Source organism: Paroedura picta, unplaced genomic scaffold (genome assembly GCF_049243985.1).
Source record: "Paroedura picta isolate Pp20150507F unplaced genomic scaffold, Ppicta_v3.0 Ppicta_v3_sca21, whole genome shotgun sequence".
NCBI classification, from domain to species: domain Eukaryota; kingdom Metazoa; phylum Chordata; class Lepidosauria; order Squamata; family Gekkonidae; genus Paroedura; species Paroedura picta.
Window position 1 is genome coordinate 4,006,182 of NW_027518618.1, and position 15,969 is coordinate 4,022,150.

General features: G+C 57.8%; 1 protein-coding gene across 7 annotated transcripts in view; it reads right to left on the minus strand.

The window, feature by feature from the left end:
- Window positions 1–522: 522 nt before the first annotated feature.
- Window positions 523–15,969, minus strand: part of VASP (vasodilator stimulated phosphoprotein) — a 37,131-nt gene continuing 21,684 nt past the window's right edge. For 2 of the 7 annotated variants that reach the window (XM_077318628.1, XM_077318629.1), the window contains 13 exons: window positions 15,015–15,186; window positions 14,526–14,694; window positions 12,760–12,829; window positions 11,151–11,209; window positions 10,435–10,733; window positions 9,990–10,087; window positions 8,018–8,078; window positions 7,082–7,118; window positions 6,045–6,090; window positions 5,720–5,785; window positions 4,375–4,459; window positions 2,709–2,766; window positions 523–1,640 (listed from right to left, as the gene is read on the minus strand). In XM_077318628.1, coding sequence (XP_077174743.1) covers window positions 1,603–1,640; window positions 2,709–2,766; window positions 4,375–4,459; window positions 5,720–5,785; window positions 6,045–6,090; window positions 7,082–7,118; window positions 8,018–8,078; window positions 9,990–10,087; window positions 10,435–10,733; window positions 11,151–11,209; window positions 12,760–12,829; window positions 14,526–14,694; window positions 15,015–15,186 — 1,258 coding nt within the window. In that variant the 3' untranslated portion in view covers window positions 523–1,602. Of the gene's footprint in view, window positions 1,641–2,708; window positions 2,767–4,374; window positions 4,460–5,713; window positions 5,786–6,044; window positions 6,091–6,259; window positions 6,397–7,081; window positions 7,119–8,017; window positions 8,079–9,989; window positions 10,088–10,434; window positions 10,734–11,150; window positions 11,210–12,759; window positions 12,830–14,525; window positions 14,695–15,014; window positions 15,187–15,969 lie in introns of those variants that run through there. The other 5 variants (XM_077318625.1, XM_077318627.1, XM_077318626.1 and 2 more) reach the window with 5 other exon arrangements.

Consider the following 15,969-nt stretch of genomic DNA (forward strand, 5'->3'; position numbering starts at 1 on the left):
AGGGTGGTCAGAGTGGCCCTTCAGGGGTCCATGGACATCTGGAGAGCCACAGTTTAGCCACCACTGGGCTAGCCCAAGGTCACCCAGCTAGCCTGCAGCAGAGTGGGGAACCAAACCCAGGTCACCAGACTGGAGGCTGCAGCTCTGAACCACGACTGCACACCCCCCCTGCCTGCACCCAAAGGGTCCACAACACCGCAAGTACGTTAAGGCCGAGAGCAGTGACTGTGCTGCCCCACCATGGGAGGGCCTCGCTTTGTGTGGGTGGGGAATAGAACTGCCAGGTTCCGCACCCCCCCTCGCCCCAGCCACCCCACCCGCATTGCACAGTGAAAAGGACACACACAAGGGTTTGCAATTTTACAAAAAGGAAAAAAAGATTTATTTGCTCCTAGAGAAGTTTGGTGCATGAGCCCGAGATCCTGCGGGGGAGAGGGGCACCCTAGGCGGGACAGGAGAGTGCGTAGAAATCGGAAGCCCTAACCCCGGAAATCAATCAAAACAAATTTCCTTTTAAAAAAAAAACAAAAACAAAATATAATATTCCATCCAGAACAACACAAAAAGTCAAAAAATTACAGCTTGGTAGAAAAATGCAAGAACCTGGCCAGTGTGTATGTCCCTCCCGCCCCCCAGCAGGAGGTAGAGGGGGTGAAAACGTACAAAAAAAAAAAGTCACCCAGACAAGTCAGGACTGGGTCTCTGGATAAAATATTTTAAAAGCTTACCCCCATCTCGGTGTAAAATATATATATATATATATATAAAACAAGAGAAATCAGCAGTGTGTGTGTGGAATGAGGCAGGGGTCCTGGGGAAGGGGCTCAGAGGCTGCCCTCTGTGTGGGTGTGTGTGTGTAGTGGGGGAAGGGGCCTGCATTGCAGGGGGGTGGGCACCAGCAGGAGAATGCCCCCCCCGTCCATCTCTGGCCTGCCAGCTGCCTCCTCAGCATCTGTTCCGCTCTCCTTGTGAGGTAGGCTCACCCCCAGAGCCAGGCAGGAAGGGGCTTAGCCCAGCTGCCTGCCCCCCCTGTTGGCCAGCAGCCTTAAGAAAACGGCTCCAGTGTAATCCGTGGTGGGATTCCCGCTCCCCCGCAATCCAAGAGCTCAGCTCTTGGCTCCTCCCTCTACCAAGGGACCCCTCGCCCTAGGCTGCCTGCCCCCCCCCCCCCGTGGAAAAACAGGGTCTCTCTCAGGTTGGGAGAAAGGGGAACGGCACAGGAGGGGGGGGAACCAGTCCCCCCTCCTTCCCATGGAAACAGCCTCTGGGGGCAGGGGAGGGAAAAGAAGGGGGGTCACTATTGCTGTGGGTAAGGCACGGGCGGGGGAGGGGGTCCTGCCCTTCCAGGGGGAGGGGCTGCCACAGAACGGGTCCCTCTCCCCCACCCTGAAATTGCACAGTGGGGGCCCAGAGGCCTGGGAGCCGAAAGGTCAGGGGGTGCGAGGACCTCTTTGGAGGGGGGGGGCGTGTGAAGGAGAAGGCGGGGGGGGCGCTTCGCTCTCTCTTTTTTGTCCATTTTTATTCTTTTTGTTTGCACATTTGGGAGAGTTCAGCGGCTGACTCCAGGCGGCACTGGGAGGAGGTGGGGGGTGGGATGGGGGGCTATGGAGACCCCCGCTTCTGCAGCTCCGTCACGAACGCTGGGGAGAGAGGAAGAAGGCAGTTACACGGCAGCCGGGCAGCCCTCCAAAACCCACGTGGGGTGGCTTCCACCGAGCGTGTTCAGCAGCCATTTAACAGCATGGGCTCTTGTCTCACAGTCAAGCACCTCTGGGAGTTGTTGGGGTTTTTTGCATCCTGCCTTAATGCCCTGCATGCAATGTCTGCCCCCAGGTTCGGCCCACACTGCAGGAGAGGAGGGGGCACGCTCAACACTACCCCCCCTTTAGGATCTGGCCTAAATGATGCATCTTCTCATGCAACTTCAGTCATTCTCCATGTCTGGTAACTAGGAGAAACATTCAGGGTGCTGAGCAACAGCCAAGAGAGCAAGAGAGAGAGAGCATCTCAGATGCACCTGACAGGGGTGTCATCCAACTGAAAGGGACAGTACAGCCACCAAACGGGCTCATTCCTGAGGGCTGCAAGGTAGAAATGCTGTACACAGAGTGGTCAAGCATCACCTCTGCTCAGGCTCGGGAGCATTTTGATTTGTTACGAAGATGAAGGGCTTATTTGCAGAAGCCCTTTCTTCACCTGGGGCTGCACCAGCCGCGTACGAGCAAGCACAGAGGGCCTCTCCCAGCGCTTTCCCTGCAGCAGCCGGGCAACAGGCAGGGCTAATCCATGCCTCCCAATGCTGGGGAGAACTGCCTGTAAAATGGGGGACATTTCTCCTGCACCTCTGAAATCCAGCACTGAAGGAGCACTTGCACGAGAGTCGCTCCCTCCTCACACAGGTGGAAACACAGCAGGAGTTCCAGCTGGAAACAGGAGTCCCATGGGAAGCACAGGGGGCTAAAAATCACAACAGGAGTTCCAAAAGAAAACAAACGGAAGGTACTAAAAACAAACCTACCTCCTAACTGCCCCTCTTTCTCTTGCCCCCCAGCACACATTTTTCAGGTGTGTGGGGGGGAAGTCTCTCTTTCTCCACCCTAACAGGGAGTTGATTATTTGAAGCCCTGGGAGGGGTGCCCACGTGGTCCTTCAAAGGTCCTCCCTTCCCTGCAGCCCGGCCCTCCCCCGCCCCCAAACCGGCCACTCACCTTGGATGATCTCCTCTTTCACCTTCTGGAGCTCCCGTCGGATTTCCTGCAGAAGTTCCTATGGGGGAGGCACAGGGATAAGGTGGAAGCTGAACGGGGGGGGGGGGGGGGGGGGTCAGCAACTTCATGGCCCCCTCCCCCTGCAAACTCTAATGCCTGGCTCTAACTTCTGGGATCTGTTTGGCGTTTCAAAAAGATGTGTCCCCTGCCCAGTTCAGGGCAGCCAGCTTTTCTGCCCCCCAATTATTTGGCCTCCAGGGCTCACCAGACAAAAGGCTGTGGACAATGCTGCCTTTCGGGTGTGTTTGACTCGGGGGTGTGTGCGTGTGTGTGTGTGTTGGTCTCAAGCAACAGAACAGTTCAGAGCAACATCTGTTTAGCGCACACAGAGTGACAGAACAAAGTTTGAGTGCGGTGGCCTCTGGAAGATCAACACATTTTTAATTCTGTGCGCCTGCACACAAAATCACAGAACAAAATTACAGACCCAGGTTTAAGTCCAGGGGCATCTTAGAGTCACAGAGTTGGAAGGGACCTCCAGGGTCTTAAAGATCTTGCGCTCTGCAGGCAGTAAGTTGCTGGTGATTCCGGGCCCCAGGGAAATTTGGTTGACCTCGACGAAGGTCAGGGCTTTTCCAGTCCTGGCCCCAAGCTGGTGGAATGAGCTCGCGGACGAGCTGAGGGCCCTGCGGGAGCCTTTGGCATCCTGCAGGGCCTGTAACATAGAGCTCTTCCACCAGGTCTATGGCTGAGGCCAGCACAGGAAGTTCTGATATCCCCCTGGACGAGATTTGTCGCTGCTATAGGGGTTTTTAATGGGGGGGGGGTTAATGGGTTAATATTGTATTTTATTGAGGTTTTTAGTGTGACCTGCTGCAACACGAACAAACGAACGAGATATCTGAAGTGTGCAGACTCACAAAAGCCTCTTCCCAGAATTAAAGATGCATTGATCTTCCAGAGGCCCCGCACTCAAACTTTGCTATATTATCTTTCTTGCTGCCCCTCACGGTGCTCAGTGGAGCACCGTCAATAGCGCGGGACATTCAGAGAACCAACCGGGTTTGTACTAAAAACAAAAAGAAAATCTGAACCAAAGTGTGGGCTTTTGAACCTGGCATGTTAAGAGGGGCGGACTGTCTATTCTGGAGCAGACTGAACAGAGAAAGGCGGCAATACAAGAGTCAGCTCAGCCTAATGGCGGAGACGGGCGGATTTTTCATCTAGCAAGCCAGGTTTGGTTCCCCGCTCGACATGCAGCCAGCTGGGTGACCGTGGGCTAGTCACAGCCCTGCCAGAACTGTTCTGACTGAGCAGTTCTGTCGGAGCTCTCTCAGCCCCACCTGTCTGTTGTGGGGAGAGGAAAGGGAAGGTGATCGGAAGCTGCTTTGAGACTCCTGCAGGCAGCAGAAAGCAGGGAATAAAAGCCAACTCTTCTGTCGCAGCGGAGGCCACAGTCCCTGCTCCTTGACCAATGCGACTTTCTGAACTGTTTCATGACGTGACAGTCCGATTGCCCTGACCTGGACGGCCCAGGCTAGCCTGATTTCATCAAAGCTCCCTCCAGCCCAGCCCCAGAGGGCCCCGCCAGGGAGGAAGAAAGGGGTCAAAGGCAGCGGGGAAAGGGGCGGCTCAGAGCATGTTGGGAAGCACAGGGGCAACCTACCTGCTTCACCCGCTCCAACTCGGATTCGTCTCCGGCACCGCCACTCGTGGGTTCTGAGCCAGTGAGCGCCCCGGCAGATTTCATCCTGGGAGAAGGGCAGAGTCAAGCACTGGCCCCTGGGGCAGAGCAATGGGTGGGGGGGGAGGGCCACACTGGCCGGAGCCAGAGAGTCAGGCCCCGAGGAACGCCCTCAGCCCTTTGGAGCCCCTCCATCCCATCCCGTTGCTTTCCAGTAGCAAATGCACAACAGACCGAAGCTGGCCCAAATTCACGTCTGGCAGAATTCTTCTCACTGAAGAGGGGCTTCTCTTGCATCCCCCCCCCAGCTTGCAAGCTCCCCCAAAATGTTTTGTGTAGGAGCTTCTTTGAAGGCGTGCTCCCCCCCCACACCCCCCCCCCATGCATTCAACGCTGGAGCAGTTGGCCTTCCGGAATACGCTCTGAGGAGGGGCAGAGAAGATTTCAGGATTGGGGGAGGGGGAGGGGAGGGGAGGGGGGGAGACACACAGGTAAAGCGCAGTTTGCTTTTCAGAATGCACCGCTGAAGGCCATGCGCCCGTGGAAGAGCTCTCCAAAACTGGCCGGCCGGGAAGGACAGAGGGCCCCGCTCCAGCTAACAGCCCCTCCTCAGGACCCAAGTCGCATTCCTTCCCCAGCCCCCCAAATTTTCAAACCCAACTGGAGGTGTGCGGGATTGAGCCTGAGACCTTCTGCCTGAGAAGTGGGACTCGATCCAAGAGACATGGCCAAGCAGAAGTGCCCTTCCTGGAGTGGGCAGAAACCCTTTTGGGGACTGGGGAAGGGGAGGGAAAGCCCCCAATGGCGCCTTGGGCTCCCTGAGAGCACCAGCTTCATCATTCCCCTGTGCAGACAAGAGGGGGACGGAGAGCCCCGCCCCTACCCCCCACGGGCCCCACAAGAGTGGGCGAGGGGCCAAGGACTGAGGCCTTGCGGGGTTCTAGAGCAGGCCGCTGCACTAAGCCCGTCCCCCCCCCCCCAAGCGAGCCCTCCGGCGGCTTCAGCTAGTTGAGTGGGCGACTCGGCCCCACCTCAAAGAGGGTCCAGTCGGAGACATCCACAGCTGGCTGCTTTCTCTCTGCCTGTTGAAACATCCCCTCGAATCCCCCCCCCCGCACCCCACTGGGATGGAAGCTCCGTCCGAGAGAGCGTCCTGCCCCACAGCGCTCAGACCACGTTGGCTGCACGGCCGGGGCAGCTCCGTTCCTTCCGTGCCTGTGCCGGGGAGGGAGCCCCCACCTTACTCACTGAGACTGTCCAGGGAAACGTCTACCCTCTCTAGCGTGCCCCTAGCAGCATAGCTTTAGCCGGCCTTTCTGCCCGATACCTAAACTGGCCGACCGGAGTCCGGGCCGGAGCCGGGACTGCGAAGTTCCTCGGAATCGCGCTCTTCCTGATGGGGAGGGGGAGAGAGAGACTGAGAGATGGGTGGGGTGGGGTGGGGTGGGGAAAGGAACCCTGACCCTTTGCTGGCTAGCCCTGCTGGGACTCCACAGGGGGCAATGTAGGGTCTCCAGAAACTCCTGAAGAGCGGGGAGCCCCCCACCCATGAAGGAAGCAAGCAATGCACCCAGCAGCAGCAGCAGGACAGAGTCGGGGGCAGGGGGGGCAGGGGGAGCAGGAAGGCTGCTCCAACCAGTGGCTCTTCTTACCTGGGCAGCGTTGTGCTGGTCTTCTCCCAAGGTTTCCGGAAGGCGTCTACGAAAAAAGGAGAACATGGGCAGCCTTGTGAACGCCCACCCTCCGAAACAGGGTATGGGAACTGGCCTGCAGACATCAGCCACGCTGGCTCAGGGTGCCCATTGGCTTGCAGTGCCAATGGCCAAGGCAAGGAACGCACCCATCCCAGGTACGCAGCTGGGCTCACTTGCTCGAGTCCCCTGGGGTTATCCTTCCTGAGTAGGCTACCGAGGCAACTGGGCCCCTCCCCTCTTTCATGGGGGCAGCCTGGGATAGGAGTGGGCCCCTTCCAGTTTTAGGATTCTCTCTCTCCAACTGCGTGGACTAGAAACATGCTTGTTGTTAAGAAAGGAAGCAGAGAGCCCCCCGCCCCCCCCAAAGCAGACTGGTTTGGGCCCCAGATACCTCCCTTCCCTCCCCAGGAAAAGACACAATCATGGTTTTTACAGCTCAACACATCCTGGGAGGTGGACAAGCTGCGTTTCGGATAGTCGATCCAGGGGATTTATTAGTTGCTAGGTCTGCAGCAACTCCTCAGGGCCCCCCCTCCCCCCAATCCCTGTACTGAAAAGAAAAGGGCGGACCTGTCCTTAGGATCCCCATTCCCAGACAAAGATTCTTACTCCTTTTCTACCCCGTGTTTCTCCCCAATGAGGACCCAAAGTGGCTTCCCAAAGTCCTGTCTCCTCTGTTTTAGCCTCACAACACCCCTGTGAGGGAGGACAGGAGGAGGAGTAGGGGCTCTGCCTGGCCGCCCGTCACCCAAACCCCCTCTCCCCTCCTGACCTCACCCTCACACCACAACAGCTCCCTGCTCTCCACAGAAACGGTAGACTGGATCCAAGCCGAGATCTACCCATCCGTGTTCATCCTCCTTGTCCTCCCCAGAGCTTGGAGCGGCACCCACTGAATTGCGGCACCCCATTTCCTCTCCCCAGGGGCGGCCTGGGCACCTTCCCTCTCCAATGCCAGGGAGACTATGGCCAGCCTCATCACCCTCCACACCCACCTGTGGTCTTGGCACCTGCAGATTCCGTCTCTTCCTGCTGCAGGGGAGGGGGGGGGAACAGGGGAGGGGGGAGAAAAGCTCAGACACAGAAAGGCTACAGCCCAGACCCCCCCCCAGCCAGAATCTTCCAGCTCCCCCAAGCAACACCCCCAGAACTCTCAGAAATGTCTACCCTGAGCCACAGTAGGGGAAAAAGGGGGACACCTGGGAGGGGGGAAGTGTTTGGGGGTGAACCGATGTACGGAAGGTGACCCCAAGGGGGTGGCTGGGGATTTGTAGTCCTGTCAGCGTAGGTCAGTGGTCTTCCTACAGAATGTCCTTTTCAGCTGACTACTGATTAAGGTACTCTCAGCCGGGGTTTTGTGAAGCTCTGGGGTTGCTTGATGGCCCTAAATGGGTTTCCCAATTGGGTCGGAGTTAATTAATTTTTTAAATATTTTTTTTAATGTGTTAAACATTTCTAGAGCAATATGACCCTATATGGTCATATCAACCCAGCCCTCCCAAAATGGCCCATGAGGGGCCTGGAGGGGCTGAGAAGGGGAGGGGGCCTGGGTGGGCGTGGCCACAGCTCTGCTTCCCAACCCTGTTCTGCCCCATCATGCCACTTCTGGGGTTCCTTGAAGCCTGAAGAATATTTCAGGTGTTTCTCAACAGTAAAAAAGTTGAAAAAGGCTGTAGCCATTGCATCTGCGTCTGAGAAACCGGGACATCTTACTGGCTGTATTTTTTATTTTATCCTTTATTTTCCCTTTATTGACTCTTCCTCACTTGAATCCTACATTTATAAGCTTTCAATCACAATGTAATTTCTTTTTAAAAACGAACACACAACGAGCAGCCGTTGGCCGCCTCAGGGGAGGGAAGGGCTGGGCTTCTAGTTGAGGCAAAGGGCCAAGCCAAGATGGGGGCAGGAAGGCTCTCATCCGTTCTCACCTGTGCAGGGCCGTCCTCTTTCTTTGGAATGGATTTCTCAACCTGTTCTGCAACTTTCCTCCTGCGGAAGGATGGAGGAAGTGGTTAAGGGGACTTGTAGCGTCCTGCCTTAAGCATGCCAGGGAGGTGGGCCCGTCCCACCCGTCCCACCAGCAGAGCCATCCTCTGCTAGATAAAGAAGCCCTTCTCTAAGGCCAGAGGCCCAGAAGAGGACGTCTCCAAGCTTGTGGTCAACACATTCCCAGAAATGAGGGCCATGAGCTCCTCCGGGACACCTTCTCGGATGTAGCCCTCCCCACTCCAGCAGGGAGAATAACAACACCCATGTCTCTACTGAGGTCTCTACAGAGCCATAAAGAATGGGCGGTATAAAAACCCAAATAAATAAACAAACAAACACATGGGCACCCTGAGCCAGTCTTGAAAGCAAAAACGCAATGGAGAAAACGGAGAACTGATTTATGCACTTCCAGGGTTCAGCTTTGAAAAAGGATTAGGTAGATTCAGGGAGGAAGGGGTTACCAAGGGTGCGAGACATGGCAGCCAAGGGGAACCTCCACTGTCGGTGGCAGTCAACCTCAGAATCTCAAGGCCAAGAAGCGGCAGCAGGGCAAGGTCTCTGCCTCTCAGACCTGTTTGTTGGCTCTCTAGAGCAGGATTGCTCAACCCATTCCATGAAACCCTGTGGTTTCTTGAGGGCCCTGGAAGGGTTTGCTGAATGGGTGGAAGTTAATCTGCCCTGTGGCTGGCCCTCCAGAGGGACTGGCTGGCCCCTGGGTGAGACGGGAGGCTGGATTGGATGGGCCCTCCCTGGCCTGACCCAGCAGGGCTCCCCTGATGTCCTTAGGAAGGCCTCCGCCTCCCTGCCCTGTGGCTGGCCCTGCAGAGGAACTGGCTGGCCCCTGGGTGAGACGGGAGGCTGGACTGGATGGGCCCTCCCTGGTCTGACCCAGCAGGCCTCCCCTGATGTCCTTAGGAAGGCCTCGGCCTCCCTGCCCTGTGGCTGGCCCTCCAGAGGAACTGGCTGGCCCCTGGGTGAGACGGGAGGCTGGATTGGATGGGCCCTCCCTGGTCTGACCCAGCAGGGCTCCCCTGATGTCCTTAGGAAGGCCTCGGCCTCCCTGCCCTGTGGCTGGCCCTGCAGAGGAACTGGCTGGCCCCTGGGTGAGACGGGAGGCTGGACTGGATGGGCCCTCCCTGGTCTGACCCAGCAGGGCTCCCCTGATGTCCTTAGGAAGGCCTCGGCCTCCCTGCCCTGTGGCTGGCCCTGCAGAGGAACTGGCTGGCCCCTGGGTGAGACGGGAGGCTGGACTGGATGGGCCCTCCCTGGTCTGACCCAGCAGGGCTCCCCTGATGTCCTTAGGAAGTCCTCGGCCTCTCTGCCCTGTGGCTGGCCCTGCAGAGGAACTGGCTGGCCCCTGGGTGAGACGGGAGGCTGGACTGGATGGGCCCTCGCTGGCCTGACCCAGCAGGGCTCCCCTGATGTCCTTAGGAAGGCCTCGGCTGGCCTTTCTGATGTTCTTAATCAAGGGTGGAGGTTTTTTTGCCCACATTTTCCTCCCATGTAACGTTTTAAGGAACAGCAGCAGGAGCAGCCAAACGCTCCCTTACAAGATGCCCCAGTTCAGCCTTAAGGGATGATCAGACATGGGGCACCCCAATGCAACCCCTCCTCCTATAAGGTCAGCCTGCACCCGGTGAGGCCTGGGAATCTCCAGATTAGAGAGATCCACTTCCCCGGAGGCAACGGCTGCTTCAGCCCTCCCTCGAACCCCTCCCTCTGCCCTCAAATCCCCAGGAAATCCCCAAACTGGAGTTGGCAACTGTGAGCCAAGCACCAGCCACACTCCCAGTGCAGAAGACCAGTGTGTTTCTGGGGAGTTGTGCACGCCTAGGGGTCAGGGCAGAGCAGATTCCCCCAAAAGCCCTGCTTCCCGTGCCCCCCACTCCCCTGGGGTCCAGCCCCACTCACCGCCGGGCCAGCATGGCACTCATCTCCTCCATGAGCCCTCCCCCACCAGGCCCGCTGGGAGGGGCTGCAGCGCTGGGGGCCGCCTTTGGTCCCTCCTCCTGCAGAAGAGGAAAGAGGCCGTAAAGTCACAGCCATCTTGGGACTCTCGTGAAGGCCCAAGGAACACACAGAGCTCTGTTGCTCCAGTGTTCAGAACCAGGCCAGCACCGGGGGCAGGGGGCACCCTACCCCCCCCCCCAAGCCTTGAGATGGGGTGGTTACAAGCAGGGGCAAACGAACGGGGCAAAACCCCCAGACCCCAGGGGCAGGTTTCTGCTCTCCTGGCCCAAGGCCGAGAGGCAGCCACGCTGGGGGTGGGAAGGGCAGGTCACAGAAGTGGGTGTGGTCTGGAAGTGGCTGTGCCTGCAACGCCCCCCCCCCCAACACACCTGCACACCTGACTCACCTTTCCAACCTTCTTGAGCTTTGCCCCCGCAAGGGCAGCCGCCAACCCGCTGGGTGGCCCCGCAGCACCTCCCCCGGGGGCCAGGGGAGGGGGAAGAGGCGGCGCGGGGGGTGGCCCCCCTCCCAGCGACACAGAGGACGGGGGCGGGCCCGGAGGTGGGGGTGGCCCTGGGGGAGGGGGCGGCCCTGGCGGAGCTCCTGGCGGTGGCCCCGGAGGTCCCATCGGAGGGGGGCATGGCGGCGCGGGCGGTGGTCCCGGGGGCGGCAGGGGCCCTGCTCCTGACGGGGTCACTGGGGATGCTGCAACAAGAAGGAGAGTTCAGGGCACGGAAGCCCGGGAGACCACTGAGCCCAGCTCTTCCCCCACCCCAGAATTCGACTTTGCCATCAGCAGAACGTCCTTGTCGGTGGTATTAATCCGGGCTAAACCAATTGTTCCTCCTCCACAGACTCTCGGGGGGGGGGGCGGCTTCCTCCTGCCCTGCCAACCTCTCCTGGAAATGGGGCAGTCCAGCAAACATTTGGGAGAGATTTGCCGGCTCAGGCTGGAAGCCCTGGAAAAGCTCCACAACCTCTCAGGTCACTCTGCCTCCCAAAATCCAGCCAGAGAACGGAAGGGGAGGGGGCAGTCAGAGCTGGTACTCTACATTCCCCCTACACACACAACCACACACACACACACAACCACACACACTCACACACACACACACAACTCACCTGAGATCGGCCCCCTTCGTTCTCTTTCTAGCTCCTGCTGTTCTCTCTCCAGCTGCTGCCTGGAGGGACAAAGAGGGAAAGCCGTCAGTTCCCCCAAATCCGGGAAGGAGAGCAGTTGCTGACACTCGATCCTCCCCCACGGCTCACCTGTGGGGTGGGGGCTCGGGCAGAATCCCCGAAACCACATAGCCACACATGGTAGAGGGGGCCAACCAAGCCTGGGGCACACCGGGTGAACGGAGAATGCCCACGCCCAAGCCCTGCCAAGCTGGAATGGAGGCGGCAGGCAAAGACAGCTGAGTCCTACCTGGCTGACCCCAAATCCTATTAGCAGCTAAGCTGACAGCACCCGCCCTCCGCGGCTGGGGGGGGCACGCCAGTCACCACCCTACCCCTGGCCTCCTGCACAGGCCCAGCGCCTCTGACGTCAGCTGGATTTCAAAGGGAGGCAGAATTGGCCCCAGAAACTGGGAAGAAAACAGCAGGGGAAAGTTGCCCCAGAGCCCTGCCGGAATCCAGCCCCTGCTGCCTCGGGATCCTGCCTCCCCAGCATGTTTCTTCCCACCCGTTCCCTGCCTCTCGCCTCTGGGTCATGGGGCTGGAAGCGGCCTGCCCCGCAGGGTCCCTGGCAGGGAACAGAGGCTTACAATCTATGGTGTTTTAGACACGTGCTCAACCAAACGGGAGCAGCCAGGATCCTGCTGGTCTCTCTCACTCGTGACCTACTACCAAGACGAGCAAGAAAACAGGACGGGGAAACAGAGAGAGGAAGCAGCTGCCCCCCCCCCCAACCACACCACCAGCATAGGTGCCTTCTAAGGGCAACAGGGGACCTCCTGCCACGGCAGCCAACGGGGACCTCCGCATCTTATTTTATTGGCTTTATTTCTCTCCAACCTCCTTCTCCTATCCTCCTTGTTAATCCTCACACCGACCCTGCAAGGTAGCTTAGGCAGAGAGCATGTGATCCATTGAGCGAGCTTCCACGACAGAGGAGGGAGATTTGAACCTGGGCTCCCAGGACCATGTCCGGTACTTTAGCCATGACCCCACGCCAGCTCTCCTATGCTAAGCAGAGCCTCAGGGGAAGGACCCATGAAGCAGGATGCCTGCTGAGACCCTGCAGGGCTCTTCTGGGTCATTTTAATGCAAGGGTAAGTCAAACTGCGGCCCTCCAGATGTCCATGGACTACAATTCCCATGAGCCCCTGCCAGCATTCGCTGGCAGGGGCTCCTGGGAATTGTAGTCCATGGACATCTGGAGGGCCGCAGTTTGACTACCCCCGTTTTAATGTGTCAATTATTGTTATTTTATAGTTTCAAAATATGTTACTTGCCCTGAGCCTTTGGGAAGGCTGGGTTATAAATTTTAAAAAGTATTATTACTATTATTGTTCTAGCGTTCTTCAACTACTAAGGGTTCACTCCTGCTAAGACACACACCCCTGACATTGCTTCTCAATGTCCAAAGCCCCACAGGGCCTGTTTGGGGGCAGGAGAACAAGCTGAGGCACCAAGCCCCACTCTGGGACCAAGTGGAAAAGGTCAAAATCTGCCCCCTGTGCCCCCCCCCCCACACACAAAGAGACCCAGCTGGAGACCCAAATACCTTTTCTGCTGTTCAGCCAGTTCGTCCACGGAGGGGCCGTTCTGGGTGAGCCGAGGCAGGGCAGAATTTCCTGGAGGGGGAGAAAAGACCCCCTTGAGTAGGGTGCCCAGGGCTCTCGTGGAGGAGGGGTTGCTGTGGCCAGGGGTTTTGTCTCCATCTCCAGGTTTCCAAGCCCCCCAGGAAGAAAGCTTTTGCTCACGAAGGCTGCCCAGCTTTGACAGCATCATAAATCCCAAAACTGAGGCCAGGATGTTTTTGTGCGGAAGAAAGGCTGCCTCAGGAGGAACTCAGAGGCACGTCTGGGCTGCTTTCCTTCTTGCAACATTTCCACATTTTGTGCCGCGGCCCCCCCAGCCTTCCCCCCCCCAGCAGAGCCAGTCTGCCATTTTCTGCTGGAGAAATCCCCAAGTGGTAGCCTTCCAGAGAATTTCATCCAAGCCCACAAATGCCAGGTGTTAATGACCGATGGATTTTAATGACTAATGAAAGAGGCTGCCTGCTGCACCCCTGTGTACTTCACCTCCTTCTAATCAACCTCCTACTGGGGGCAAGGAGTGATTCTTTGGCGTCAGGCAACGACTGAATTAATCAATTTGCTCCCAACAAACTGGTGTCCCTCAGAAGAGCCTGCCTGGAGCGTCTCTCCACGCTACTGCACTGCCTTGCTTCCAGACAGGAAGTGTGTCCAGAACAATGACTCACACAGAGACATGGGAGGTGGGTTAACTGAGGCTAGGTCACCTCCAGTCAGGAGCCACGTTCAGAAAGGAGGACGGGACATGCTGTGAAGGTTCCTTCTTCTCGAGGGCAAGGAGGTCACGCGGATACACCCAGGTTCCTCTTCCAGTTCCCTGGAGGCAGGAAAATGACTGCACTTTCCATCTCCAGGGAAGGAGAAGCCAACCCTCAGTTTTTTCCTGCCTCTGCCTGAGAGAGATCCTTATATTTTCCTTTATGGAGCTCCTTTAGTTGCATTTTGTTTGTCTCTTTCCACTTGTGTGCCCTTCCCTTTGTTAAAAAAACAATCACACTGTTCCTCCAGCCTCCTCTTCCCCAAGGCCACTTGCCTTTCGGTTGCTATTTTGGGGGGTGAACCACAGGAGGAGGAGGAGGAGGAGAAGAGCTGGTGTTTTACACCCCACTTTTTACTACCTGAAGGCGTTCCAAAGCAGCATACAATTGCCTACTCTTCCTCTCCCCAAAACAGACACCCTCCCTGTGGGGTAGGTGGGGCAAAGGGATTTCTGAGAGAACTGGGGTTGGCTGCCTGCATGTGGAAGAGGGGGAGGAGTGGGAAATCGAGCCCAGTTCTCCAGTGCACTTTAACCACTACACCGAGCAGGCACACAGAAACGCACACACCTAGAAAGAGAAAGACAAAGGAATTCCTTGAAGGAGAAACTCAGCTGCTCTCAAAACCTCCGCCGCCCTCTCAGGCAGAGGCAGGGGAAAGACTGCAGGGAAGCTCCTCCTCCAGTGTTGGGAAGAGCCATCCATGTCCTGCCCTTAGGGAGTGTGCAAAGAGGAACCTAAGAGTAGCTCCTTCCCTCGGGATGGAACACTGACACACTAAAACATTCAGGTGAATAGAGGCTGCGTCGTGTTTCCCTGAACACAAAGGGCCCTCTTCTACTCCCCCCTCAAGTGCAGACCCAGTCTTCCACCGTACCCGGAGTCCTTGTCCCATCCAGAGACTGGGAGGGTCTCCCCTTGTCCCCCCCCCTCAAAGCCATTCCCAAACCCGCCCCCGACTCACGAGTCCTCACCTGAATCCAGCGTCTCCAGCGCATGCAGCATGCCGCTGGCAAACTGCCCGGCCTCCTCTTTGGTGCTAAAGTTGAGCCCCCACACCTGGCGGGCATCACGCCACTGGTGGAAGTTGGGGGTAGCCTGGTTGTACTTCAGCCCTTTGATGATGGCACTGTTGATCACCACCTTTAGCCGCAGGAAAGAAGCAGAATCCGGGTCAAGGTGCAGGGAGAGGAACTGGGCAGGTGAGGAGAACGCAGAAGTGGATGGGGGTATTGGGGGGGGGGGAAGGTTTCGCTCACCCAGCTACATTGCCCAGTAGCAGCAGAGGGGCACTGCTTATGCTTCACTCCTCCAGTTTGGCTGCCCCACACCATGCTGCCTCCCACGCCAGGGAGCGCCTTCCCTCCCGTCACTATGGCAAGCAGCAAGGCCCATCCTGACCACCACGCCCTCCCTCCCTCCCTCCCTCCCTCCCTCCCCCCCCTCTCGGCTCTGGGGCGTACCTGTTGGTCCGGCTGCATCTTGCGTCCCACCACCCGGAAAGTGTTGCTGGAGGGGTTTTGGTAGATCTGGATCCGGCTGAAGACCGGGGGCCCACTCCCGGCCGGGACCCATTTCTTGTTGACATCATCATAGAGCATCACAGTCGCTCGGGTGGTGCAAACGACTGTCTCGCTGGGGGTGGGAGAGAGACGGGGGAGGGGTTAGGCACAAGACACACATTCCCCGCCCCCAAAGGGGCATTGCATGATTTGAAACACCCCAACCCCCCCCCCCGAAAAGTCTGCCAATACTTCCGTACACGCAGGGCATTCCCTGCTCTTCATGCCAGGAAACAGCCTGAGCAGCATTAGCATTATGCCAGTGACATCGTGCAGATCTGCAAATCGCTCCATCCATCCCTCAGGAGCTCATGTGGATGACACCCAGCTCTCTCTCCTGAAGGATGGCTGCCTGGATCCCTGCCCCCAAACGTATGCCAGATGTTTAGATGGTTGGAGCAGAGTTGCCTGAAACACAAGCCCTCCAAGACAGAGGTCCTGTGGCTAGGCAGGAGGGGGGCAGGGCAGGAAGCGCCCTCACCCAGGCTGACCGGGGTGCAGCTTAATCTGGGGGTGATCCTGGACGCCTCTTGAAGGAGTCGCAGGTCATGAAAGGAGCCCACAAGCATTTTCCCGTCTCCTCCAAGCGAGGTTACTAGCCCATCTGTCCTCTGAGTGCCTGGCCACAGGGATCCGTGCAACGGTCACCTCCAGGATTGACTTCTGTAACTCGCTCTCTGCAGGCTTGCCCTTGGCCTTGAGCCAGAAACTCCAGCTGGGGCAGCTGCCAGGGTCCCCACTGGCACACCTTGGAGGGCCCATATCCAGCCAGTGCTCAGGCAGCCGCATTGGTTGCCAGTTGGGTACCGAATCAAGTTCAAGGTTTGGGTGCTGGCCCGCATATTTGCAGGACCAC